General features: G+C 42.3%; 1 protein-coding gene across 5 annotated transcripts in view; it reads right to left on the reverse strand.

Annotated features, from left to right (window-relative positions):
* The window catches only part of Raf1 (Raf-1 proto-oncogene, serine/threonine kinase), a 57730-nt gene that overhangs the window by 21654 nt on the left and 15170 nt on the right, over window positions 1-20906 (reverse strand). For 2 of the 5 annotated variants that reach the window (XM_036182334.1, XM_036182330.1), the window contains exon 2: window positions 3613-3844. In XM_036182334.1, coding sequence (XP_036038227.1) covers window positions 3613-3819 — 207 coding nt within the window. In that variant the 5' untranslated portion in view covers window positions 3820-3844. Of the gene's footprint in view, window positions 1-3612; window positions 3845-17834; window positions 17890-20906 lie in introns of those variants that run through there. The other 3 variants (XM_036182336.1, XM_036182335.1, XM_036182333.1) reach the window with 2 other exon arrangements.

Genomic DNA, 20906 nt, shown 5'->3' on the forward strand with positions numbered 1-20906 from the left:
GAAAGGCATATACTAAAGAGAAAGGTTGAAAAGCCCAGAGGCAAAATGTTGAAGAAGAAAAACAGGATAATAAGTTAGAAAAACTAGCTAGAAACAAGCCAAGCTAATAAGGCCAGGCATTTATAAGTAAGAATAAGTCTCCGGGTATTTATCTGGGAGCTGGGTAGCAGGCCCCAAAAAAGTAAAAAAACAAAACAAAAACAAAAAAAACTATACAACCAATATGCTATCTAAGTTTTCTACTCCCTTCTAGCGAAACATAGTAAACAAAAGTAGGAGGCAGTCTGAATAACTTCCAAAATGCCTGTTAGTCTTTAGGCTCCTATGACATCCACAGTCCCTATTTGACTTTTCACTGTAAAGTTAGAAGGCAATGAGAAGGAGTAAAAAGAAAAAAGAAAATCACCTAACATAAAGGCCACTACTTCAAATAAATACATAAGGCTGTTATTATTGATTGTTTGGTTTGGTTTGGTTCTGATAGTTTTGGTGGTCCTGAGAATTAAACCTCAGCCTTCATGTATGTTAGGGAGTGGCTCAACCCCCAAGCTATATCCCATTGCAGGAGATGCATGAATGAACAGCATGCATGTAGAGGTAGCTACTGTGTGGTTTCTGGAGGATGAATTCAGGATAGCAGCCTTGCCAACAATGCCTTTACAAACTGAAACATCTCACTAGCCCCAAGTTCTTTATTTTTAGGGAAATGTCCAAAAGCCACCTACCTCTTAGATGTGGTGCCAAGCCAAGATTATAAGTGGGTTATCCACTGGTGATGGGGGGGGGGGGGGGGGCAGTAATTAAAACAAGCTGGAAAATGTACCATTTCCTACTTGAAGGCAAGATGTATAGAGTACTGTGAAAGTGGTGTGTACAGTGAAGCCTTTGACTATAACAATTTTGAACTGCATTTTACTGGGATAAAGGGGTATATAATATCTTTTCTCCACATCTCCTAACCAGTCTCAAATAAGGAAGTAGTAAAATAAAAACAGCCACGTTTAAGAAGCAACTTAAACTATTTCAGTGAAGTGCCAACGGGTACATAGTAACCTGCTGGTGGCTTCTCTTTTTCTTGTTAAAAAGGTTTTATTATTAGCCGGGTGGTGGTGGCGTACGCCTGTAATCCCAGCACTCGGAGGCAGAAGCAGGTGGATCTCTGTGAGTTCGAGGTCAGCATGATCTACAGAGCTAGTCCAGGACAGGACAGGCTCCAAAGCTACAGAGAAACCCTGTCTCGAAAAACCAAAAAAAAAAAAAAAGTGGGGGGGGAGTTATTATTTCTTGCCAGTGGCCGTGTCAGGAGCAGCAGGTGATGACTGAAGTTCAGGGTGTCGGCCTATCAGAAGGCATCCCCTGGTGGGTAATTCTTGGGTAGGCAAGCCCCCCAATACCACAGACCCGGAATGTCTTTGTGTCTGCTGTACCTTTGCATGCCTGCTGTCGCTATCTTTCTCTGATAGCTGACATGGTTGAATTGGGTGTGGGGAAATTACCCACTGCCGATAAGGTATGTGTTTATCTAGTATAAACAGCCATCTTCTAGGCATTTAATTCTGTGGATTGTCAGAAAGATGATTTCTCCTTAAGCTGCACTGTCTATTGACACAGTTTTGATGAATAAAAATAAATACTAAGATATCTTGCATAAGCTACGGTCTACTGTTCCATGAGGCCTGTGAGTCACACTTAGGAGATGCTTTAGATCACAGCTCAAATTAATGATAAACTGGGGGCTAGAATGGCTCAAATTCTTTTAATTTTATGGCTGAGCACCACAAAGCTTCAAAAGAACTTTAGACTAGACCAGATGTCTTGATAATGGTTTTTTAAGATAAACTATCCCAGATAAGCAAGGACACACAGCTGTACTATGCTAGGTTATAAATACAAAATCAGCCCAATTATTGCTAGCTGGTAAATGATTAAATCCTTGCACCCATTCCTGACTTCGATTTGTGAAAATTCTGACTAGTCAAGGCTACAGAAAATAATTTGACTCTGTAGCCCCAAATGAGGGCTGCAGGTGTTCTTGGATAACCAGAAGTTAGGGTGTTTAAGCAGTGCAGGGAAGGGGAACAAAGGAGCAATGACGTAGTACTACCTGAGAGAAAACCGAGGAGCAATAGAGTAGTCAGCATGAGAGAGTAACCGAGGAGCAACAGAGTAGTACAGCATGAGAGTAACAGAGGGGCAATAGAGTAGTACAACATGAGAGAGTAACCGAGGAGCAATAGAGTAGTACTACCTGAGAGAGTAACCGAGGGGCAATAGAGTAGTACAGCATGAGAGAGTAACCGAGGAGCAATAGAGTAGTCAGCATGAGAGAGTAACCGAGGAGCAATAGAGTAGTCAGCATGAGAGAGTAACCGAGGAGCAATAGAGTAGTCAGCATGAGAGAGTAACCGAGGAGCAATAGAGTAGTCAGCATGAGAGAGTAACCGAGGAGCAATAGAGTAGTCAGCATGAGAGAGTAACCGAGGAGCAATAGAGTAGTCAGCATGAGAGAGTAACCGAGGAGCAATAGAGTAGTACAGCATGAGAGAGTAACCGAGGAGCAATAGAGTAGTACAGCATGAGAGAGTAACCGAGGAGCAATAGAGTAGTACAGCATGAGAGAGTAACAGAGGAGCAATAGAGTAGTCAGCATGAGAGTAACCGAGGAGCAATAGAGTAGTCAGCATGAGAGAGTAACCGAGGAGCAATAGAGTAGTCAGCATGAGAGAGTAACCGAGGAGCAATAGAGTAGTACAGCATGAGAGAGTAACCGAGGAGCAATAGAGTAGTACAACATGAGAGAGTAACCGAGGAGCAATAGAGTAGTACTACCTGAGAGAAAACCGAGGAGCAATAGAGTAGTCAGCATGAGAGAGTAACCGAGGAGCAATAGAGTAGTCAGCATGAGAGAGAAAAGCATGATGAGGACAACATGAAGAGAATAAAGAAAAGAAACCATCACAGGAGTGCCTGAGTTTTTACCATCCCCAAAACCCCTCGGACAGAAAGGTCTTAGCCTCAACAATACATAGATTCCTTGAAAGACCTGTGTGCAGCTTTGGGACTGGTTCTCCAAGGCTGTAGTAATAGGGGACTGTCGGGAGAAAACCAAGAAAACTCTGACTGCCCTCCTAACCTCAGAGCCTCAAAAAAAAAAGAAAAGAAAAGAATCAGAAATATCCCCTCTTCCTCTCCTTAAAATAAGGATACAGAAAACAAGCCTTTGTGAGCAATATTAGGTCACAGTAGGGAGTGTGAGCAGACAGTGATTTAATAAAATAAATCTGCACTTTGGAGAAAAATTAAAAAATAGAGACCCCGGGGCTGGAGAGATGGCTCAGAGGTTAAGAGCACCGGCTGGTCTTCCAGAGGTCCTGAGTTCAAGTCCCAGCAACCACATGGTAGCTCACAATCATCTATAAAGATGAGATCTGGTGCCCTCTTCGGGTGTGCAGGCATGTATGCAGGCAGAACACTGTATACACAATAAACAAATAAAATCTTTAAAAAAAAAAAAAAAAAGAGACCCCAAGTAACAGGGAGAGTCCCATCTATAAACTGGACAGCACAGCCCAGTCTCCACAGACAGAAGCTACATTTTCTAGGGTCACATACCACCGTCCTCTGTTTATTCGGCAAGAAAACGCGGATGGTGTTGCTTGTCTTAGAAGAATCCGTGAGTTTGCCATCATCTGAGGCCCGGCGCTGATAGCCAAACTGCTGAACAATTGTGGGGGAGATGCAGCTGGAGCCATCAAACACGGCATCTTTGAGTCCAAAACCATTGCTGATTGTTTTCCAAGCTCCCTGTATGTGCTCCATTGATGCAGTTTAACACTACTTAAACCTGAAAGACAAAGAATTGTAATTCTAGAGGAAAAGCACTTAATCTAGGAACACAACATAAATAAAAATTGTAAAAATAGTGGTGTATGGATTTTCATAATCTGTGAGCAAGTTAATTAGGAAATAAAAAGATGTACACAGTGGTATATTTCCATAAAATGAGATAAAAGGAACCAAAGATCAAAGCCAATCTAGAACATAAGCCAGGATCTCTGGCTTCTTTTCATCTGTATTTCTCTCCTTTGATTACAGTATATGAACCTCTGTTGATGAGCAATACATTTTAGACTTTGAGAATTACACATTGGGGTGGAAGGGTCCTGTCTCCAAGAGAGGAACAGCAAACTTAATTCCCAGGATGCACTACAGATACCATATATATTTATTTTTATGCATAAACTATCTCTAATTTGTGTTAAAATTTTCAGGTTTAAAATCTTTTCTTCCTACTACTTAATCTTTTACTCAAAGTCTACTTAAATCTTTTTCTTTAAACCAGAGAAATCATCCTAGCTGTCCCCAAAAAACTCCTAGGAAATGGGTAAGATGACCATATTCCATATCTATTTACAAAGTTCGTGAATTTTCCACTATAACATTCAGAGTTCAGTTTGGGTGCAGAACCAAAGCTGAAAACCAGTCATTTAACCCAAATAATCTGATGGTTTTTAAACTAGGTAACACGCCTCAGGCATAGGACTAAGAATGCCCAGACACTGGTTAACAGTCAGCAAGTAGGCAGAGTAAATGGTTCTCCTCTAGAAAACTATGAGGTTGACAGAGAATCTCCCTTCAAACCTTAAGTCCGAAACTTGTTCTGTTTATCAACAGCTAGTACTCACCAAGAGCCTCTATTGTGGGGCAGTGTACAAAGCATACATGAACGCATACATACATGCATGCATACATACACATATGCACATACATACATACACCCCATTCCTGTTACCCGCCTTAATCCTCACAGTTAGACGCTATGTAGAAATGTTCCTTAAACTCGTTAACCAGGCTTGTAAGGCTGTTTTCAAAACATGCCAGTAATCCCAGCACTCAGGAAGCATAGGCAGGCAGAACTCTGTGAGGCCAGTCTGGTCTTCATAACCTATTCCTGGACAGCCAGGGCTAAACAGTGAAACCTTGCCTTAAAAAACAAAACAACATAATAAATAAATAAATTTTTTTTTAAAAAATGGGCTGGAGAGATGGCTCAGAGGTTAAGAGCACCAATTGCTCTTCCAGAGGTCCTGAGTTCAATTCCCAGCAACCACATGGTGGTTCACAACCATCTGTAATGAGATCTGGCGCCCTCTTCTGTATACATAATAAATAAATAAATCTCAAAAAAAAAAACCAAAAAAAACAACCAAAAAACCCTCACCAGAACATGTCTGTACTCATACCACAGAACTTCTTATTCCCTTCACCAAGAGAGTTTAAAACCCCAGAAACAGGCAAGATGGCCCTTTCACTACCTATCTCCACCAAAACAGCCTTCTAAAGAATCTTTACCTGACACTCCAGCCAAAATTGCCTGCTTCCCTTCCCCCAGCAAACAAACCTGATTATTTCTCAGTGTGATGCTTATTGTTACAGAGATTGTTTATAAATGTCTGCTCTGTGAGTGGAGCTCACTCTGGTACACTCTTATTATTACAGAGATTGTTTATAAATGTCTGCTCTGTGAGTAGAGCTCACTCTGGTACACTCTTATTACTTGGAGCAGTACCTGCACCACCAAGGCACTGGACCCAAAGCTTTGTGTAATTCTCTAAGTTTTCAGGCATCCCACTGCTGTGCTGTATGAAACTGTCATTCTTTTCACAATAACTATTAGTTAACATAGGACCTTATTATATGACCTTATTTATCATTGTGATTTGATTTTAGAGTGGAAGGAGTTTACTCATCAATCACAATAACTACAATTCCAATGATCATTTTGAATCAACCAAAGTTAGCTGTCAACTGAAACTAAAAACTAATCAAGGCCAGGCATGGCAGTGCATGCCTTTAATCCCAGCACAGGGAGGCAGAGGCTGGAGGATCTCTTTAAAGTAGGCCAGCCTGATCTACATAGGACAGCCAGCATTCTATGGAGACCCTGTCTCAAAAAAAACAAAAAGAAAATAAAAACTAATTAGACAGCAGTGATTCTAAGTCCATAACGTATTAAGTTAAAATTTATTAGCCAGGCGGTGGTGGCGCACTCCTGTAATCCCAGCACTTGGGAAGCAGAGGCAGGTGGATCTCTGTGAGTTCGAGGCCAGCCTGGTCTACAGAGCTAGTCCAGGACAGGCTCCAAAGCTACAGAGAAACCCTGCCTCGAAAAACCAAAAGAAAAAAAAAATTAAGAAAATTGCTCTAAGATACAACATAAAATTGTAACCACACATTCCATTTAAAAAAAACCAACAAAACATAAATATTGGGTGGAAGAGATGGCTCAAAAGTTTATTTTATTTATTTATTTTTTTTTTTTTTTTTTTTTTTAAGATTTGTGTATTATGTATATAGCATTCTGCCTGAAGGCCAGAAGAGGGCTCCAGATCTCATTTCAGATGGTTGTGAGCCACCATGTGGTTGCAGCCAATGCTCTTAACCTCTGAGCCATCTCTCCAGCCCTGGCTCAAAAGTTAAGATCAAGTATTGCTCTTGCAGAAGACCCCAGTTCAACTCCCATGCTGTGAAGTACATTATTCGGCTGCCACTGGAGGTACGAATTACTAGGTCAAGAAAATTATATACAGCTCTTCCCTTTTTCAGCCATTGCTGGAGTTTAATTCTTTTGCAATTTCTGACCAGGCCTTCTCACACTCCAAAGGACATTATGTCTTCTATTTTTAACAAAGAGCAGAGACAGAAGCCTAGCATTAGATATGTACCCACCCCAATGAGGAGAGTTCAGATTGTATAAGGACACCACAGAAGTCAGCAGATGGCAAAGTAGCCCAAGTTTTCAGGAAGAAATACACCCATCTACTCTGAACAGATGCAGTACAAAAGGCTAATGGCACCACTGCCATGTGGGCAATCAATCACCCCAGCAAAGGGGCTATCACAGGCTAAAGCTGAACAAAAGCTGCAAAAGAAAAAAGCCTAGAACAGAAAGACAAAGCCTAGAAGGAGAGGACAGGTGAGATGTAGGTACAGAGTAATCTCATGTACAATTCTCACTAAAAACTGGGTAAATGAAAAGTTAAAAATACTGTCTTTTTTACATTTTAAAACATAGGGAAATTGAGGATGCCTGTGCTCCATGAGATCAACTAAAATGAATGAATGAATGAATGAGTGAGTGAATGACTGAATGAATGCCAGAAAAAGAAATATAGGCCATACTAGATCAGGTAGTAGTACAGGCAGGCACCTGTATATGCCTAGGACTCCAGAGACAAAACAGGAAGATGGAGAGAGTTCAAGGCCAGCCTGAACTACATAGCAAGACCCTGTCTCAAAACAAAAAGGCCCAGGCCATATGAGGAGGCACACAGAGCCTTGATTCTAGACTGGCATGGACTACAAAGACAGATCAGACCCTAATTCATCAGGCCTAAGACTTGGGCCTAGACTCTTGGTGATGGTACACTAGCAGGTCTCTAAACTGGACAAATCCAGACACTGGGCCATCAAGGACATTCTGAAAGGGACATTAGCCCAATGCCTGACTGCAAAAACCAGCAGCCTCCTCCCCAGCTCAGCAACCAGACTCAAAGAACATGCTGAACTTCTTCATCCTATCACAAAGTTCAGTAAAGCTAAACTCACAGAGATCCACCTGCCTCTGCCTCCTGAGTGCTGGGATTAAAGGCTACCACCACCACCAGCTAAGAGAGAGCTTTTTCTAACATTCATGATTACTTAAGCTTTACTGTCCACAGTTCCTTTCTGCGTCCTTCTCTCATTTCTCAGATATTATTATATTCCTTCTCAGGTCTTTGATGAGGTTGGAGATTAGCAGTTATAGTTACAACTTAGTATATATACATATATAATATCTTAGATAGGATATATTATGTATTAGACTCAGGTTCTTTAGGATAGGACACCTTTTGGAATGATCTTTGTAACACGCCACCTACCCATGCCCTAGACTTCCCTGGATTTTACTATGTGTTTTTTGCTTGATATTGTTTGTACTTATTGTAATTCCAACTTATCTAGGTCATTATCCCTCATTACTCCTGGACAATATTTGATAACCATCTCTTTGTATATAGTCTTGTATTAGGTTAGAACTTTCTTATTTAGACAAAAGGGGGAGATGTAGTGGATAGGCATCCCAGCATTGGCCTGGAAGTTCCAACCCCCACTGAGGCTTCGGTAATGGTCACACCCACAAGGCGGGGCAGAGGAGGAAGCGGAAGACGAAGGATCGGAAAGGACTCACTCGCTTGGTTCCGGGACGCGGGACGCGAGAGGTGGACCGAGCAGAGTTCTCCAGTGAACGCCGCCGGACTACCCTATTCCTTTGCCAGACTCTGCGACCTACCCCTTCATTTGTAAGTTACCCCACAAAATAAACTTCCCTTTTAACTACGTGGAGTGGCCTTAATAATTTCACCAATAGGACCTCATTATCCACATAAGTCAAGAGAGAAAATGACTTGAGACACAGGAAACAACAGGACATCGAATACAGGAAAGAAGCAAAGGAAATCCCCAGTAGGCCTGAAGAGGGGAATTCCTGGATGACACATGTGTGCTACATAGGAACTCCTATCAACCTGAGTCTAGAAACATCAAACTACCACTAGAAATGCTTACCTACACAAGGTTTTTTCTTTTCCTCTAAGGAAAAAAAGAAAGAGCAAATAACCCACATTTTAAGTTTCCCTGCACCTATGGCCCTGCTGACGCAAACACAGCTCTCCTCAAAGGAATGAAAGAGAATTTATTCGAGCCAAAAATGAGTGGCAGCAGTCCAAAACAACATGCCTCACCATGGTGGTGGCTTCAGGGGAAAGCACTTACCTAGTACACTGGAAGGGGACATGGCAGGGGTACAAGGAGAGGGAAGCTCTGCTATAGGCTCCAGACACCACCCAAGCTACACACAGTCAGGGGAGGGGTGGAGCCTAGTGGTCTGCTCAGAGGGCAGTTCAGAGGTTTTGCCTGATACCTAAACTGTTTGGCCAAATATATGTGTAAGTGATGAATGGCTATTAAGAAGACCAAAGGTAGCCCAAGAGAATTCACTCAGGATCTGCCACATTCTAACTCTCCATAATTAAAGAAGTTCTAATTCAACCTTCAAGAATCTTCCACACACAGCCAGGCAGTGGTAGCACACACCTTTAATCCCAGCACTTGGGAGGCAGAGGCAGGCGGATCTCTGTGAGTTCCAGGCCAGCCTGGTCTACAAAGTGAGATCCAGGACAGGCACCAAAACTACACAGAGAAACCCTGTCTAGAAAAAAAAGAGAAAAAAATCGTCCACACGGGTATGTTTTTTGTTTTGCTTTTGTTTTCTGGAAACTTAACCTTACTATCTTCCTTATGGAGCAAGCAGTAAAGCCTGTCCTGGGTTCTGAGAGCTTCCTGGTGACTGAACATGAGTGACATAATCCAACAGGGCAGAACTTCACAAAACACAGGACACACATCACTTCTGGCTTACAAGATGACTTTGGGGGATATGGGACATGGCACTGACTACAACCCAGTGACCCCAACAGCAGTATAAGGAGGAGAAAGCCTCAACTGGCTAGAAGATGTTTGTTTGTATTTCTCTTCCAGCTCAAAGCCATGTAGAGACCAGATAGCTAACTAAAGTAGCACTGCCATCTTCCTTTTACAGAAACAGTGCAGAAAGTCTAGAATTATGTACAACTCTCCTAGCAGTTCAGTTCCTACATCCTTACAAGTGCTTATAACATTGTTGTTCCTTATTCTCCCTAACAGAAAAAGAGTGAGTCAGGAGGGTGAAGTGGCTCAGTGGATAAAACCACTTGTCATGTAAGCCTGAATTCAGTATCCAGAACTCACAGTGCAAGGTAACAACCGACTCGAGTGATCTTCTGACCTCCACATTTGAGCCATAGCAAACACATGTGCACACTTACCACCATAAACACACAATAACCATAAATCAATAAAAATGTAAAAGATAGTGAGGGCCTGTGAGATGGCTCAGTGGGTAAAGACACTTGTCACCAAGCCTACCCTGAGTTTGATCTGCTGGACTCACATGGTAGAAGGTAGTAAGAACCAGCACCAAGTTGTCCTCTGGTCTCCACATGTGCCCTGTGACACACACACACACACACACACACACACACACACACACACACACACACACACAGAGTGTAGTGTATTAAGACGTGTTACATTTGTTTCTGCTGTGGAACATTTGTTAATGATGCAAAGATGTATTGCATTCTTTTATGTTGCATTTGTTTAACTCTGTGAAGCTGTGTTACTGTGCCTGTCTAAAACACCTGATGGTCTAATAAAGAACTGAACATCCAATAGCCAGGCAGGAGAAAGGATAAGGTGGGGCTGACAGGCAGAGAGAGAGAGAAACAAGAGATCTCAAAGAGCAAGAAAAGAAGGGACCAGCCACCCAGCTACACAGCAAGCCACCGAGTAAAAACCAATGAAAGGTATACAGAAATAGAGGAAGGTAAAAAGGCCAGAGGCAAAACATCAAAGAAGAGAAACAGGATAACTTAAGTTAGAAAAGATAGCTAGAAACAAGCCACACTAAGGCTGGGTGGGCATTTATAAGTAAGAAAAAGTCTCCGTATGTGTTTATTTGAGAGCTGGGTGGCAGGCCCCCAAAGAGTAAAGGGTAAAAAACAACCAACCCCCGCCCCCCACACACAAATTCAAATGTAAAAAGGTAGTACTGTTGTTGAGTGCAGTGTTGTATACTTTTAGTGCAGCAGCTCTGTGCTGTGTTAGGTGAGGAAGGTAAAAGCTAAAGTTAATGGAACACTATGCTAGCAGAAATAGTGTCCTTGACATAAAATGACCTTGTCCTTCACTATGTTTGGTGCCTGGGGAGGCTAGAAGAGGGCACTGAAGCCCCTGGAACTGGAGTTACAGACAACTGAATTGTGAGCTGCCATGTGGGGACTAAAAATTACATCCCAGTCTTCTGCAAGATCAGTTAGTGCTTTTAACTTCTTAACCTGAGCCCAAACTTCAGCAGGCTTTTAAACAAACCTAACCATCATAAAACTCTAGCAAACTGATCTAAAGCCTGTCTGTTCATTTCCACTCTCCTGCACCTCCAGTTGTCTCTAGCAGTACCTGACCTCTGTCCTCTCTCCTGCTTCAAAGCAGACATCAAGGGTCATTTCAAGAGTTGCTTAGCTTCTCCCTCCCTCCACCTCTTTTGTTCAGACAGAGCCCTTCACTGTATGGCCTCTACCTCCTAGGTGCAGGGATCACACAAGTGTGCCACCACACCTGACTGTCAACAGTCTACACTCCTCTTCAGAGAAATGGTCATGTTCACTTAACAGCCATTTTCCTCATCCTCTAGCCCCAACCTTCACAAAGCAGAGCAAGGTTCCAAGCTGGAACTTGATCTGAATTGAGACACTGGGCATTAGGTTCATAAAACTGAAAACGGACAAACCCATGAACATGCTGGGTCACGCATATCAAAAGCACACTAATCAATCCCTATTACATTCATTTATTATGGTTTCTATTACTGTGATAAAAACATCAGGACCAAAAACAACCTGAGGAGGAAAGAGTTTATTTCATCTTACAGCTTGTAGTCCATTATCCAGAAAGCCAGGGCAGGAACAAAAAGCAAGACCATAAAAAGGAGTGCTGCTTACTGGCTTGCTCCTCCTGGCTTGCTTTGTTACACACCCCAGGATTACCTACCCAGGGGTGGCACCACCCACAGTGGACTGGGTCCTCGCACAATCAATCACTAAGAAAGTGATCCACGGGCTAGTGTACAAGCCAACCTGATGGAGGCATTTTATCAATTATGGCCCTCTTCTGAGCTTACTCTAGTTTGTGTCAAGGTGACAAACACAAAAACAAGCAATGAATGAATAAATGAATCAATCAATCAATCAATCAAACAACCAGAACACACTCCGATGTCAATTCTTTGTAGATAATGACAAGCTGATCCTAAAATTCACATAAGAAATGCAAATGACCTAGAGAAGCCAAAACATTCACTTAAAAGTGACAGAAACATTACTAAAGTTACTAGTTCTTAAACCTGATCTTATACACCTCCAGCACCTCCGTGGCTTTGCTGTGACAGTAAGGTGGGCAGCACTGTATCCAGAACGGAGTCTCAAGAAATCTGCAGACTTCAATTAAAAAAAAAAAAAATCAATATACAACAAAAAACCTAATAAAATTTTCTTTTATCTTCCAAAAGCCTGTTCAGAGCAATTTTTTAATCAACTAAAATTATGGGAATTCCAAGAGATTTTTTTAAAGAATTTTATTACTTTTATTTTATGTATGGAGGGTAAGGTGTCTGTGGAAACCAGAGGCGTTTGATCCCCTGGAGTTACAGGTGGTTGTGAGGCTGGGAACTGAACTCAAGTCCTCTCTCTGCAAGAACAACAAACCCAAGTAGTTTTAATAACCTTAGAACATTAGAATGTCCATAGCAGCATTATTCCAAACAGCCAAAAGGGGAAATAACCCAAATACCCATTAAGTGACAAACAGAGAAGAGACATTATCTAAGCAAGGACTGCTTGTACTTGATTATAAAAAGTAATGAGGAGTTGGAGGGTAGGATCAGAATATATACACATGATACTGTTAAAGATTAAATAAAAAGAGTCAGGCAGTGGTGGCACATGTCTTTAGTCCCAGCACTTGACTTGGAAGGCAGAGGCAGGTTGATCTCTATGAGTCTGAGGTCAGCCTGGTCTACAAAGTGAGTTCCAGGACAGCAAGAACTGTCACACACACAGAAGCCCAGTATCAAAAAACAAAAAAACACAAACAAAAACAAAACAAAAAAGATAAAAAGTAATTTTTAAAAAGAAACAAAAATTTTTTAAAAATTAAATGCTAGTAGAGGAGCCCCTTATTATGTGGGTGCATACCCCAAGACCCACAGTGGACGCCAGGACCCATGGCTAGTATTAATGAGCTCTAGTCAACTCACCCACAGCCAGCTCACCAGGAGCACAACTAGCATGAATCTCTTCTTACTCCTTCAACTTGCATACTCCTTTTTCTTTTCTTAGGCCCCTTATAGCTACTCTTCAGCATATCCTCTTGCAAAGTGAGACATTCTTAAGTAAGATATGGGTAATGGGAGTGCCAGCCTGTAATACCACACAAGGGGTCTGATAACAAGGCAGCTCCATGACTGGAGGGTAGCATATGGAGCACAGATAGGCTGGACAAGGAGATGACTCATGTCCCGGGCAGGACAGGAAACGATGGTTTGAGGTTTCACCATACTATTCCAAAAGGCACACAATTTAAATCTCAAGACTTGTTAACCTGACTGCCTAGCTAGCATCTGAAGAGCACACCTAACACAGGTAACTGAAGCTGAGAGAAGGAAAACTGAGGACAAGAGAGCCAGTCCCTTTCAGTTCAGACACTAGAACACCTGAGACGTAATTTGTAAAGAAGCTTATTTTGGCTCGTGATCTGGAGGCTGGAAAGTCCAACAGTATGTCAGCAGTGTCTGCCCACTTTGCTTCAGCTCACAGCCAGAGGCAGAAGGGAAGCAGTATAAGCCAAAGAGAAAAAGCACAGGATCTTCATGCTTTAAAAGTCACTTTTGAGCTGGACAGCAGTGGCGCACGCCTTTAGTCCCAGCACTTGGGAGGCAGAGCCAGATGGATCTCTGAGTTCGAGGCCAGCCTGGGTTACAGAGCGAGGTCCAGGACAGGCACCAAAACTACATGGAGAAACCCTGTCTCGGAAAACAAAACAAAACAAAACAAAAGTCACTCTTGAGGGGTGGGAGGGCGGGCTCAACCCTCTGGCTGCTCTTCTAGAGGACCTGGGTTTGGTTCCCAGGACCCAAATGGCACCTAACGACCATCTGTAACTCCAGATCTAGGGGATCTGATACCTTCTTCCAGCTCCCATGAACACCAGGCATGTACATGGTACACAAACATACAAGGAGGCAGCACACACACATAAATTAAAAAATAAAATAATTCTTAAAAGTCACTCTCATGGTAATCAATCCAGACCAGCAGAATACTCCTAAAAATGGCATTAACTCTTCTTAGCAACTTAATCACCTCTTAAAGGCCCCACCTCCCAATACTAACACAAAAGCAATTACATTTCAGCATGGGTTTGGGCTGGGTCAAACACATCCAGAGCGTGGTGAGGAACAGAGCACTGCACAGGTGAAAACACAGGGGAATGTTAGACACTCTGCTAAGCCAAAATCCAAATACTGGCTCTATTCATACCAAAGTGCCCAAATGGGCAAATTCGTAGAATGATAATGTTCCCACAGTCCCTGCTTCTCAGGAAGCTAAGGACAGGACAGCCTGGAAGCTAGAAGTGGGAAGCCAGCTAGACAGCAAGAAAGATGAGGGAGAGAAAGGGAACTGTTATGGAGGAACAGAGCCGGGCAATGGTAGTACACACCTTTAATCCCAGTACTCAGGAGGCAGAGGCAAGCCTATCTCTGAGTTCAAGGCCAGCCTGGTCTACAAGGTGAGTTCCAGGACAGCCAGGGGTATAAAGGGAAACCCTGCCTTGAAAAACTGAAAGAGAGAGAGAGGGAAGAGAGAGGAGAGAGAGAGGGAAGAGAGAGAAGAGAGGGAGATACAAGCAGTTATGAAGCTCAAAAGAAGAAATAGGGCCAGGCAGTGGTGGTTCACGCCTTTAATCCCAGCCTTAATCAGGAGGCAGAGCCAGGCAGATCTCTGTGAGTTCAAGGCCAGCCTGGGCTACAGAGCAAGATCCAGACAGGCATCAAAACTACACGGAGAAACCTTGTCTAAAAAAAATAAATAAATAAAAACAAAAATAAAATAAAATAAAAACTACAGAAAATAAGGTGAAGAGTAACTGAGTACGTCACTTGACACCAATCTCTGGTGGAAACACTCGCCCATACACACATCCCACACATACACACACCACCCAACTGTGGAACCACTCTACTATGCTAAAGAATTCCAAAGTCTGATTTACCTCAATTGTTTGGCACACCTCTTCATAGTTTTTCAAATTACATATTAAACCAAGCACCTGAGTTCAATATCCAGCACTGCCCACCATCTGTCAAAAATCAGTTGTTAACAATCTCAATCAAGCATCAGACAACTTCACCCACTGACTGTGACACAACCCCATCATTTTGTAGCTACACACATGCCCAAGCTGTCCTCAACGTAACTTGAAATCACAGTACCCAGCTGAGGAACTGTGTTCTAAACACCTGTAGAGATTTTAAAAAAAAAAAAAAAAAACTGTGCAGACACAAGAATCTCAGATATGGGGAAAAATAATTTGGCCTCAAGAACATATAATAGTCGATGGCCTAAATATTTGATGGTTGTGTCCCCAAACAAACATGTATGTGCATATGTGCATGAGCGAGAGTGTGTGTGTGTGTGTGTGTGTGTGTGTGTGTGTGTGTGTGTGAGAGAGAGAGAGAGAGAGAGAGAGAGAGAGAGAGAGAGAGAGAGAGAGAGAGATTCATTATGTATCCCTGGCTGGTGCAAAACCCTCCTGTTTTGCCTCTGAATGTTAAAATTAACAACTTTGTTTTTCTGCATTTCAGGGATTGAACCAGGGCCTTGTACTTTTGGCAAATGCTCTGTCCTTAGATTCAAAAATGCTTTGTCGGGCGGTGGTGTCTCTCTCCTGTAATCCCAGCACTCGGGATGCAGAGGCAGGTGGATCTCTGTGAGTTTGAGGCCAGCCTGGTCTACAGAGCTATATCCAGGACATTCAGAACTACACAGAGAAACCCTGTCTCAAAAACAATAAATGAGGAATAAACATAGAGGAGCTGGAGGGATGGCTCTGCATTCATATGCACATAGTTCTCTTGCAAAGAATGCCAACCAGTTCAGTTCCCAGCACCCATGTCGTCATGATCATCTGTAACTTCAGTTCCTGAAGGATTTGATGCCTCTGGCTTCTGTGGACACCAGCACTCAGTTATACAGATAGACACATACATACATACATACATACATACATACATACATACATACATACACACACACACACACACACACACACACACACACACACACACACACACAAATAAACCAGGCAGTGGTGGCTCATAGCTTTAATCCCAGCACTCAGGAGGCAGAGGTAGACAAATCTCTGTGAGTTTGAGGCCAGCCTGGTCTATAAAGCAAATTCCAGGATAGCCAGGCTACACAGAGAGAAACCTTGTATTGAAAAGACTAAATAAATGAATACATACATACATACATACATACATACATACATACATACAAAAACCTTAGAGAAAGCAAATTTTATTTTTGAGTGCAATTCCTAGTAAGTTCTGAGAAGGGCTTCCCAAAGGAAACCAGTATAATGAATTCTGGCATCCAAAACCCGAGAGAATACCTGGTTTTGATAAATACCAGTTGTGATCCATCAGCTTGACTGGGTGGAGAAGCACCTGAAGAACACACCTCTAGGTATGTCTGAGTGTCTTACAGAGGACTGACTGACCACGGGAAGAAGGTCCCCTGTTGAGCATAGGCCACACTGTTCCCATATGGATAGATTAAAGGAGAAAAAAGACAGCGCCCCACTCTCCTCTTTCTCCTTCCTAGCCACCATGATGTGAGCTGCTCTGTTCAACCAGGCCTTCCCTGTTAGGATGGTTTGAAATGAACCAAAATAAACAATTCCTCTGTAGGTTGTTTATATCAGAGATTTTGTCACAATGACACTAAAGCTAATAACATAGAAATCAGGCTTTAACATTTGAGGGTTGCAGTTGGGCGGTGTGGTGCACTCAGGAGACAGAGGCAGGCAGATCTCCATGAGTTCCAGGCCAACCTGGTCTACAACGTGAGTTCCAGGATAGGCTCCAAAACTACACAGAGAAACCCGTCTTGAAAAACAACAACAACAAAAACAAACAAACAAACAAAAAAAAATTTGAGGCTTGCTTTCATAAATTTACTTTGCTTATTACTATTGGGGTGGGGGTATGCTACAGTAGAAGTCATAGGACAGCTTTCAGGAGTATGTTCTCTCCTTCTACCATGGGACCCAAGATCAACTCATGTTGTGAGTTTTGGATGAAAGGCAGTTTTCCCTCTAAGCTATCTCATCAGCCTGATGATAACATCCATTCAGAATTCAGACATTCACCTCCATCCTCTAGCCCACCGTCTTAGCTCTACAATGAATTTCAGTGAAGTTCTGCACTTAGAGGCATTTCTAAAGCAAAGTAAATAGGGATGGGGGTGTAGCTCAGTGGTAGACCATGTGCTTACCATGCCCGCAGCTCAATCCACAGCATCAAAAAATGAATAAGGAACTGGAGAGATAGTTAAGAGGTTAAGAATACCTACTCCTCTTGGAGAAGACCTGGGTTCAGTTCCCAGCACCCACATAGCAACTCAAAACCACCTGTAACTCCAGTTCCAAGGAATCTGATGACTTCTGACTCCCACAGGCACTTATATGTACGTGCAGCAAAAACTCACACATACATACACATAATAAGTAAATCTTTTGTAAAAGTAAGTAAATGAAGCTGGTCATGGTGGTATACTTAATCCCAGTACTTGGGAAGTGGTAAGAGGAAGAGAATCAAGAGTTCATCCTGTTTCACATAGTGAGTTTGAGGCTGCATGAGATGAGAATTTATCTCAACTTTATTTAAAAAAAAAAAAAAAAAAAAAATGGAGGGGTTGGGGATTTAGCTCAGTGGTAGAGCACTTGCCTAGCAAACCCAAGGCCCGGGGTTCGATCCTCAGCTCCAAAAAAAAAAAAAAAAAAAGAAAAAAGAAAGAAAAAAAATGGAATGAGAATAAATAATATCAAATTGATAAGGTATAATTTAGAAAGCAAACCTTTAAAGGTCCTAGGAGGATCTGGTTGGTTTTCTTTTGAGTTTACCACATGATGCTGGAAAATATAAGAAAACAAGTCCATGTTCAAGGTGCAAGATTAACAAGGAGAAGCATCTATACACAATGCACTTTAAACACCTTCAAAAAAACCCAGATTTGATTTAAATATATGTATATTTAGCCAGGCAGTGGTGGCGCACACCTTTAATCCCAGCACTGGGGAGGCAGAGGCAGGTGGATCTCTGTGAATTCAAGGCCAGCCTGGTCTACAGAGGGAGTTCCAGGACAGCCAGGGCTACACAGAGAAACCCTGTCTCACAAAAAAACTAAAAGAAAAAGGGGCGGGGGTACTTAAGAAAACCAAATCTGGGGTGATTGCGATTACTAAAATGTAACTCCCAGTATTTACAGAATTTTTTTTAAGTAGTTTGAATCCTGACATCTTAAGGCACATGGCTCACAGTAGAGGCAGAAAAAAGGCATTCAAGTGGAGTAAGGCTATTCTACACCATCCATAGAGGGAAGCCTCCCTGGAGCACAGGCAATCTTTCTCATGGGTGCTTCTGTATAGCTCCTCTCCCAAAAGTCAGAGCAGATTCCTTTGGACTACACTAAAGATAACCAACACTAATGACCTCATTCATCTCAGAGGCTTTTCAGAAATTAAATGCTCAAGAACCAAAAGTTTAAAATTTTCTGCTGAAAAGAGTCCATGGCAGGCATAGAAGTTCACACCTTTAATCCCAGCACTCCAGAAGCTGAGGCAGGAAGAGCTCTGTAAGTTGGAGGCCAGCCTGGTCTACACAGAGTTCCAGACCAGCCAGGACAACATAGTAATACCCTGTCAAAAAGGAAGGGGGCAGGAGGCCACAGATTTCAAAAGCAACTGAAAGAACTTGAAGTTAACTTTGTTTTGTACTATTTCTTGGCTCTGCTAAAGCAAAGCAGTCAAATCTTATTAACTGTCCTTCTCAACTAAGGACACATCTACAAGAACTAAACAGTGTGAATATATAAGGCCATTTTTAAACTTTCTCCCAAAAGTGCCTCAGCAAATCAGTAACTACATTCATCCTAAGAAACCTAGTTCTTAGCACTAGTAGTGGTATGTGCCAGCACTCCAAAGGAAGGAGACTCAGGAGTCCAAAATCATACTCATCTAGATATGGAGTTCTAAGTAAACCTGGACACATGAGATTATGTCTTGAGTTTTTCCCAATTGTTAAAATTTTCTTCAAATATTATTTCATTTAAAAATATGAAACTGAAAGGGTTCTATGGCAGCCTGAGCACACTATGAGCTTACATCTTAAAAACAAAATGGGTGGAGGGTGGAGAGATGGCTCAGAAGTTGAGAAAGATTATTTACTACTCTTCCGAAGTACCAAGTCCAGTTCGTACCACCCACATCTGGCCACTTACAAGTACCTATAGCTCTTGGGGATCCTACACTTCCTCTTCTGATCATACATATGTATTATAAGTTACAAAGGCACATGTACTCATATAAATAAAAATATAAACAAAAAACAAGAGCTGGTGAGATGGCTCAGCTGGTAAAAGGTGGCTGCCACCAAACCTGACGATCTAAAATCCATCCCCAGCACCCACAGTAGGGCTGGCTCCTAGAAGTCGTCCTCTGACCTCCATATACACACTAGGGCATTCAGGCACCACACACACAATAAATAAAATCTAATTTAAGGAATAAAGCAAACTAGACAAAAAAAAAAAAAAAGGTAGCTCAAAGGTCCAACACTTTCCTACCAAGCCAGTTCAATCCCTAGCACAAGGAAGACAGAGAAGAAAAAGAAGAAAAGGATGGAAAGACAGGAGAGTTTCAAGTTTGAGGCCTGTTTGGGCAACAGAGTATGTTGGCCTGGGGAACTTCTAAATAACTTTTATTTTATACTTTATTTTATGTGTGAGTGTTTTGCCTGTATATATGTACATGTACCATGTATGTGTGCAGTATCTGCAAAGGCCAGAAGAAGACATCAGATCTCCTGGAATTAAAGACAGTGCAAGCCATCAGGTATGTGTTGGGAACCAAACCCAGATCCTCTGCAAGAGCAGAGAGTGCCCTTAACTACTGAGCCAACTGTCCAGTCCCTGACCTGGGAAATGTAAGGTGATGCTTGAAAAAAAAAAAAAAAAAAGAGAGGCTGGGAATACAGCTCAATAATAAAATGCTTACATCACCTGCACAAAACCTTAGGTCAAATCTCTATTATTAAAAATACCAATAATAGTTAGAGAGAGAGAGAGAGAGAGAGAACACAAACCAACCAGACTTGGTGATACAAGCTTATACTCCCAATACTGGGAAGGCTGTAGTGGGTGAACTATGCACCACCATGCTGGGTATAGAACCCAGGGCTTTGCGCATAATAATCAAGCACTCCCCAGGTGTGGTGGCAGTCCCAGCACTGGGGAGGAAGAGGCAGGAGGATCTCCCTGAGTAAGAGGCCAGCCTGATCTACAAAGCAAGTTCCAAGGCATCAGGGCTATTACATAGAAGAACCTTGCCTTCAAAAAACAAAAACTAAAAAATAAAATAAAAGAAAATGTAAAAAAGGTCAAGCATTCTGCCAACTGTGCTACATCTTTAGCCATTAAGTTTCTTTTTTGGTTTTTTGGTTGGTTGGTTGGTTGGTTGGTTGATTGGTCTCACTATGTACCTCTGACTGTCCTGGAACTCACTATGTAGATCAAGTTGGCCTTGAACTCATAGAGAACCACTTACTTCTGCCTCCCAAATGCTGGGATTAAAGGCATGTGCTATCACCATCACCTGGCTGATATTCTTCTTTCTGTTTTTTTAATGACTATTTTTACGTTCAATTATGTGTATGCAGTACCCACAGTGGCCAGAAGGGAGAGTCAGGCCCCTGGAGCTGGAGTAGGGATGGTTGTGAGCTACTATGTGGGTGCTGGTGCCCTAACCACTGAACCACTTCTCCAGCCCCCATATTCTTAACTATACTTTTTAAAAAAAAAACTAGTTTTGCCAGCAGTGGTGGTGCACACCTTTAATCCCAGCACTCAGGAGGCAGAGGCAGGCAGATCTCT

Source organism: Onychomys torridus, chromosome 3, assembly GCF_903995425.1.
Source record: "Onychomys torridus chromosome 3, mOncTor1.1, whole genome shotgun sequence".
Lineage (NCBI taxonomy): Eukaryota > Metazoa > Chordata > Mammalia > Rodentia > Cricetidae > Onychomys > Onychomys torridus.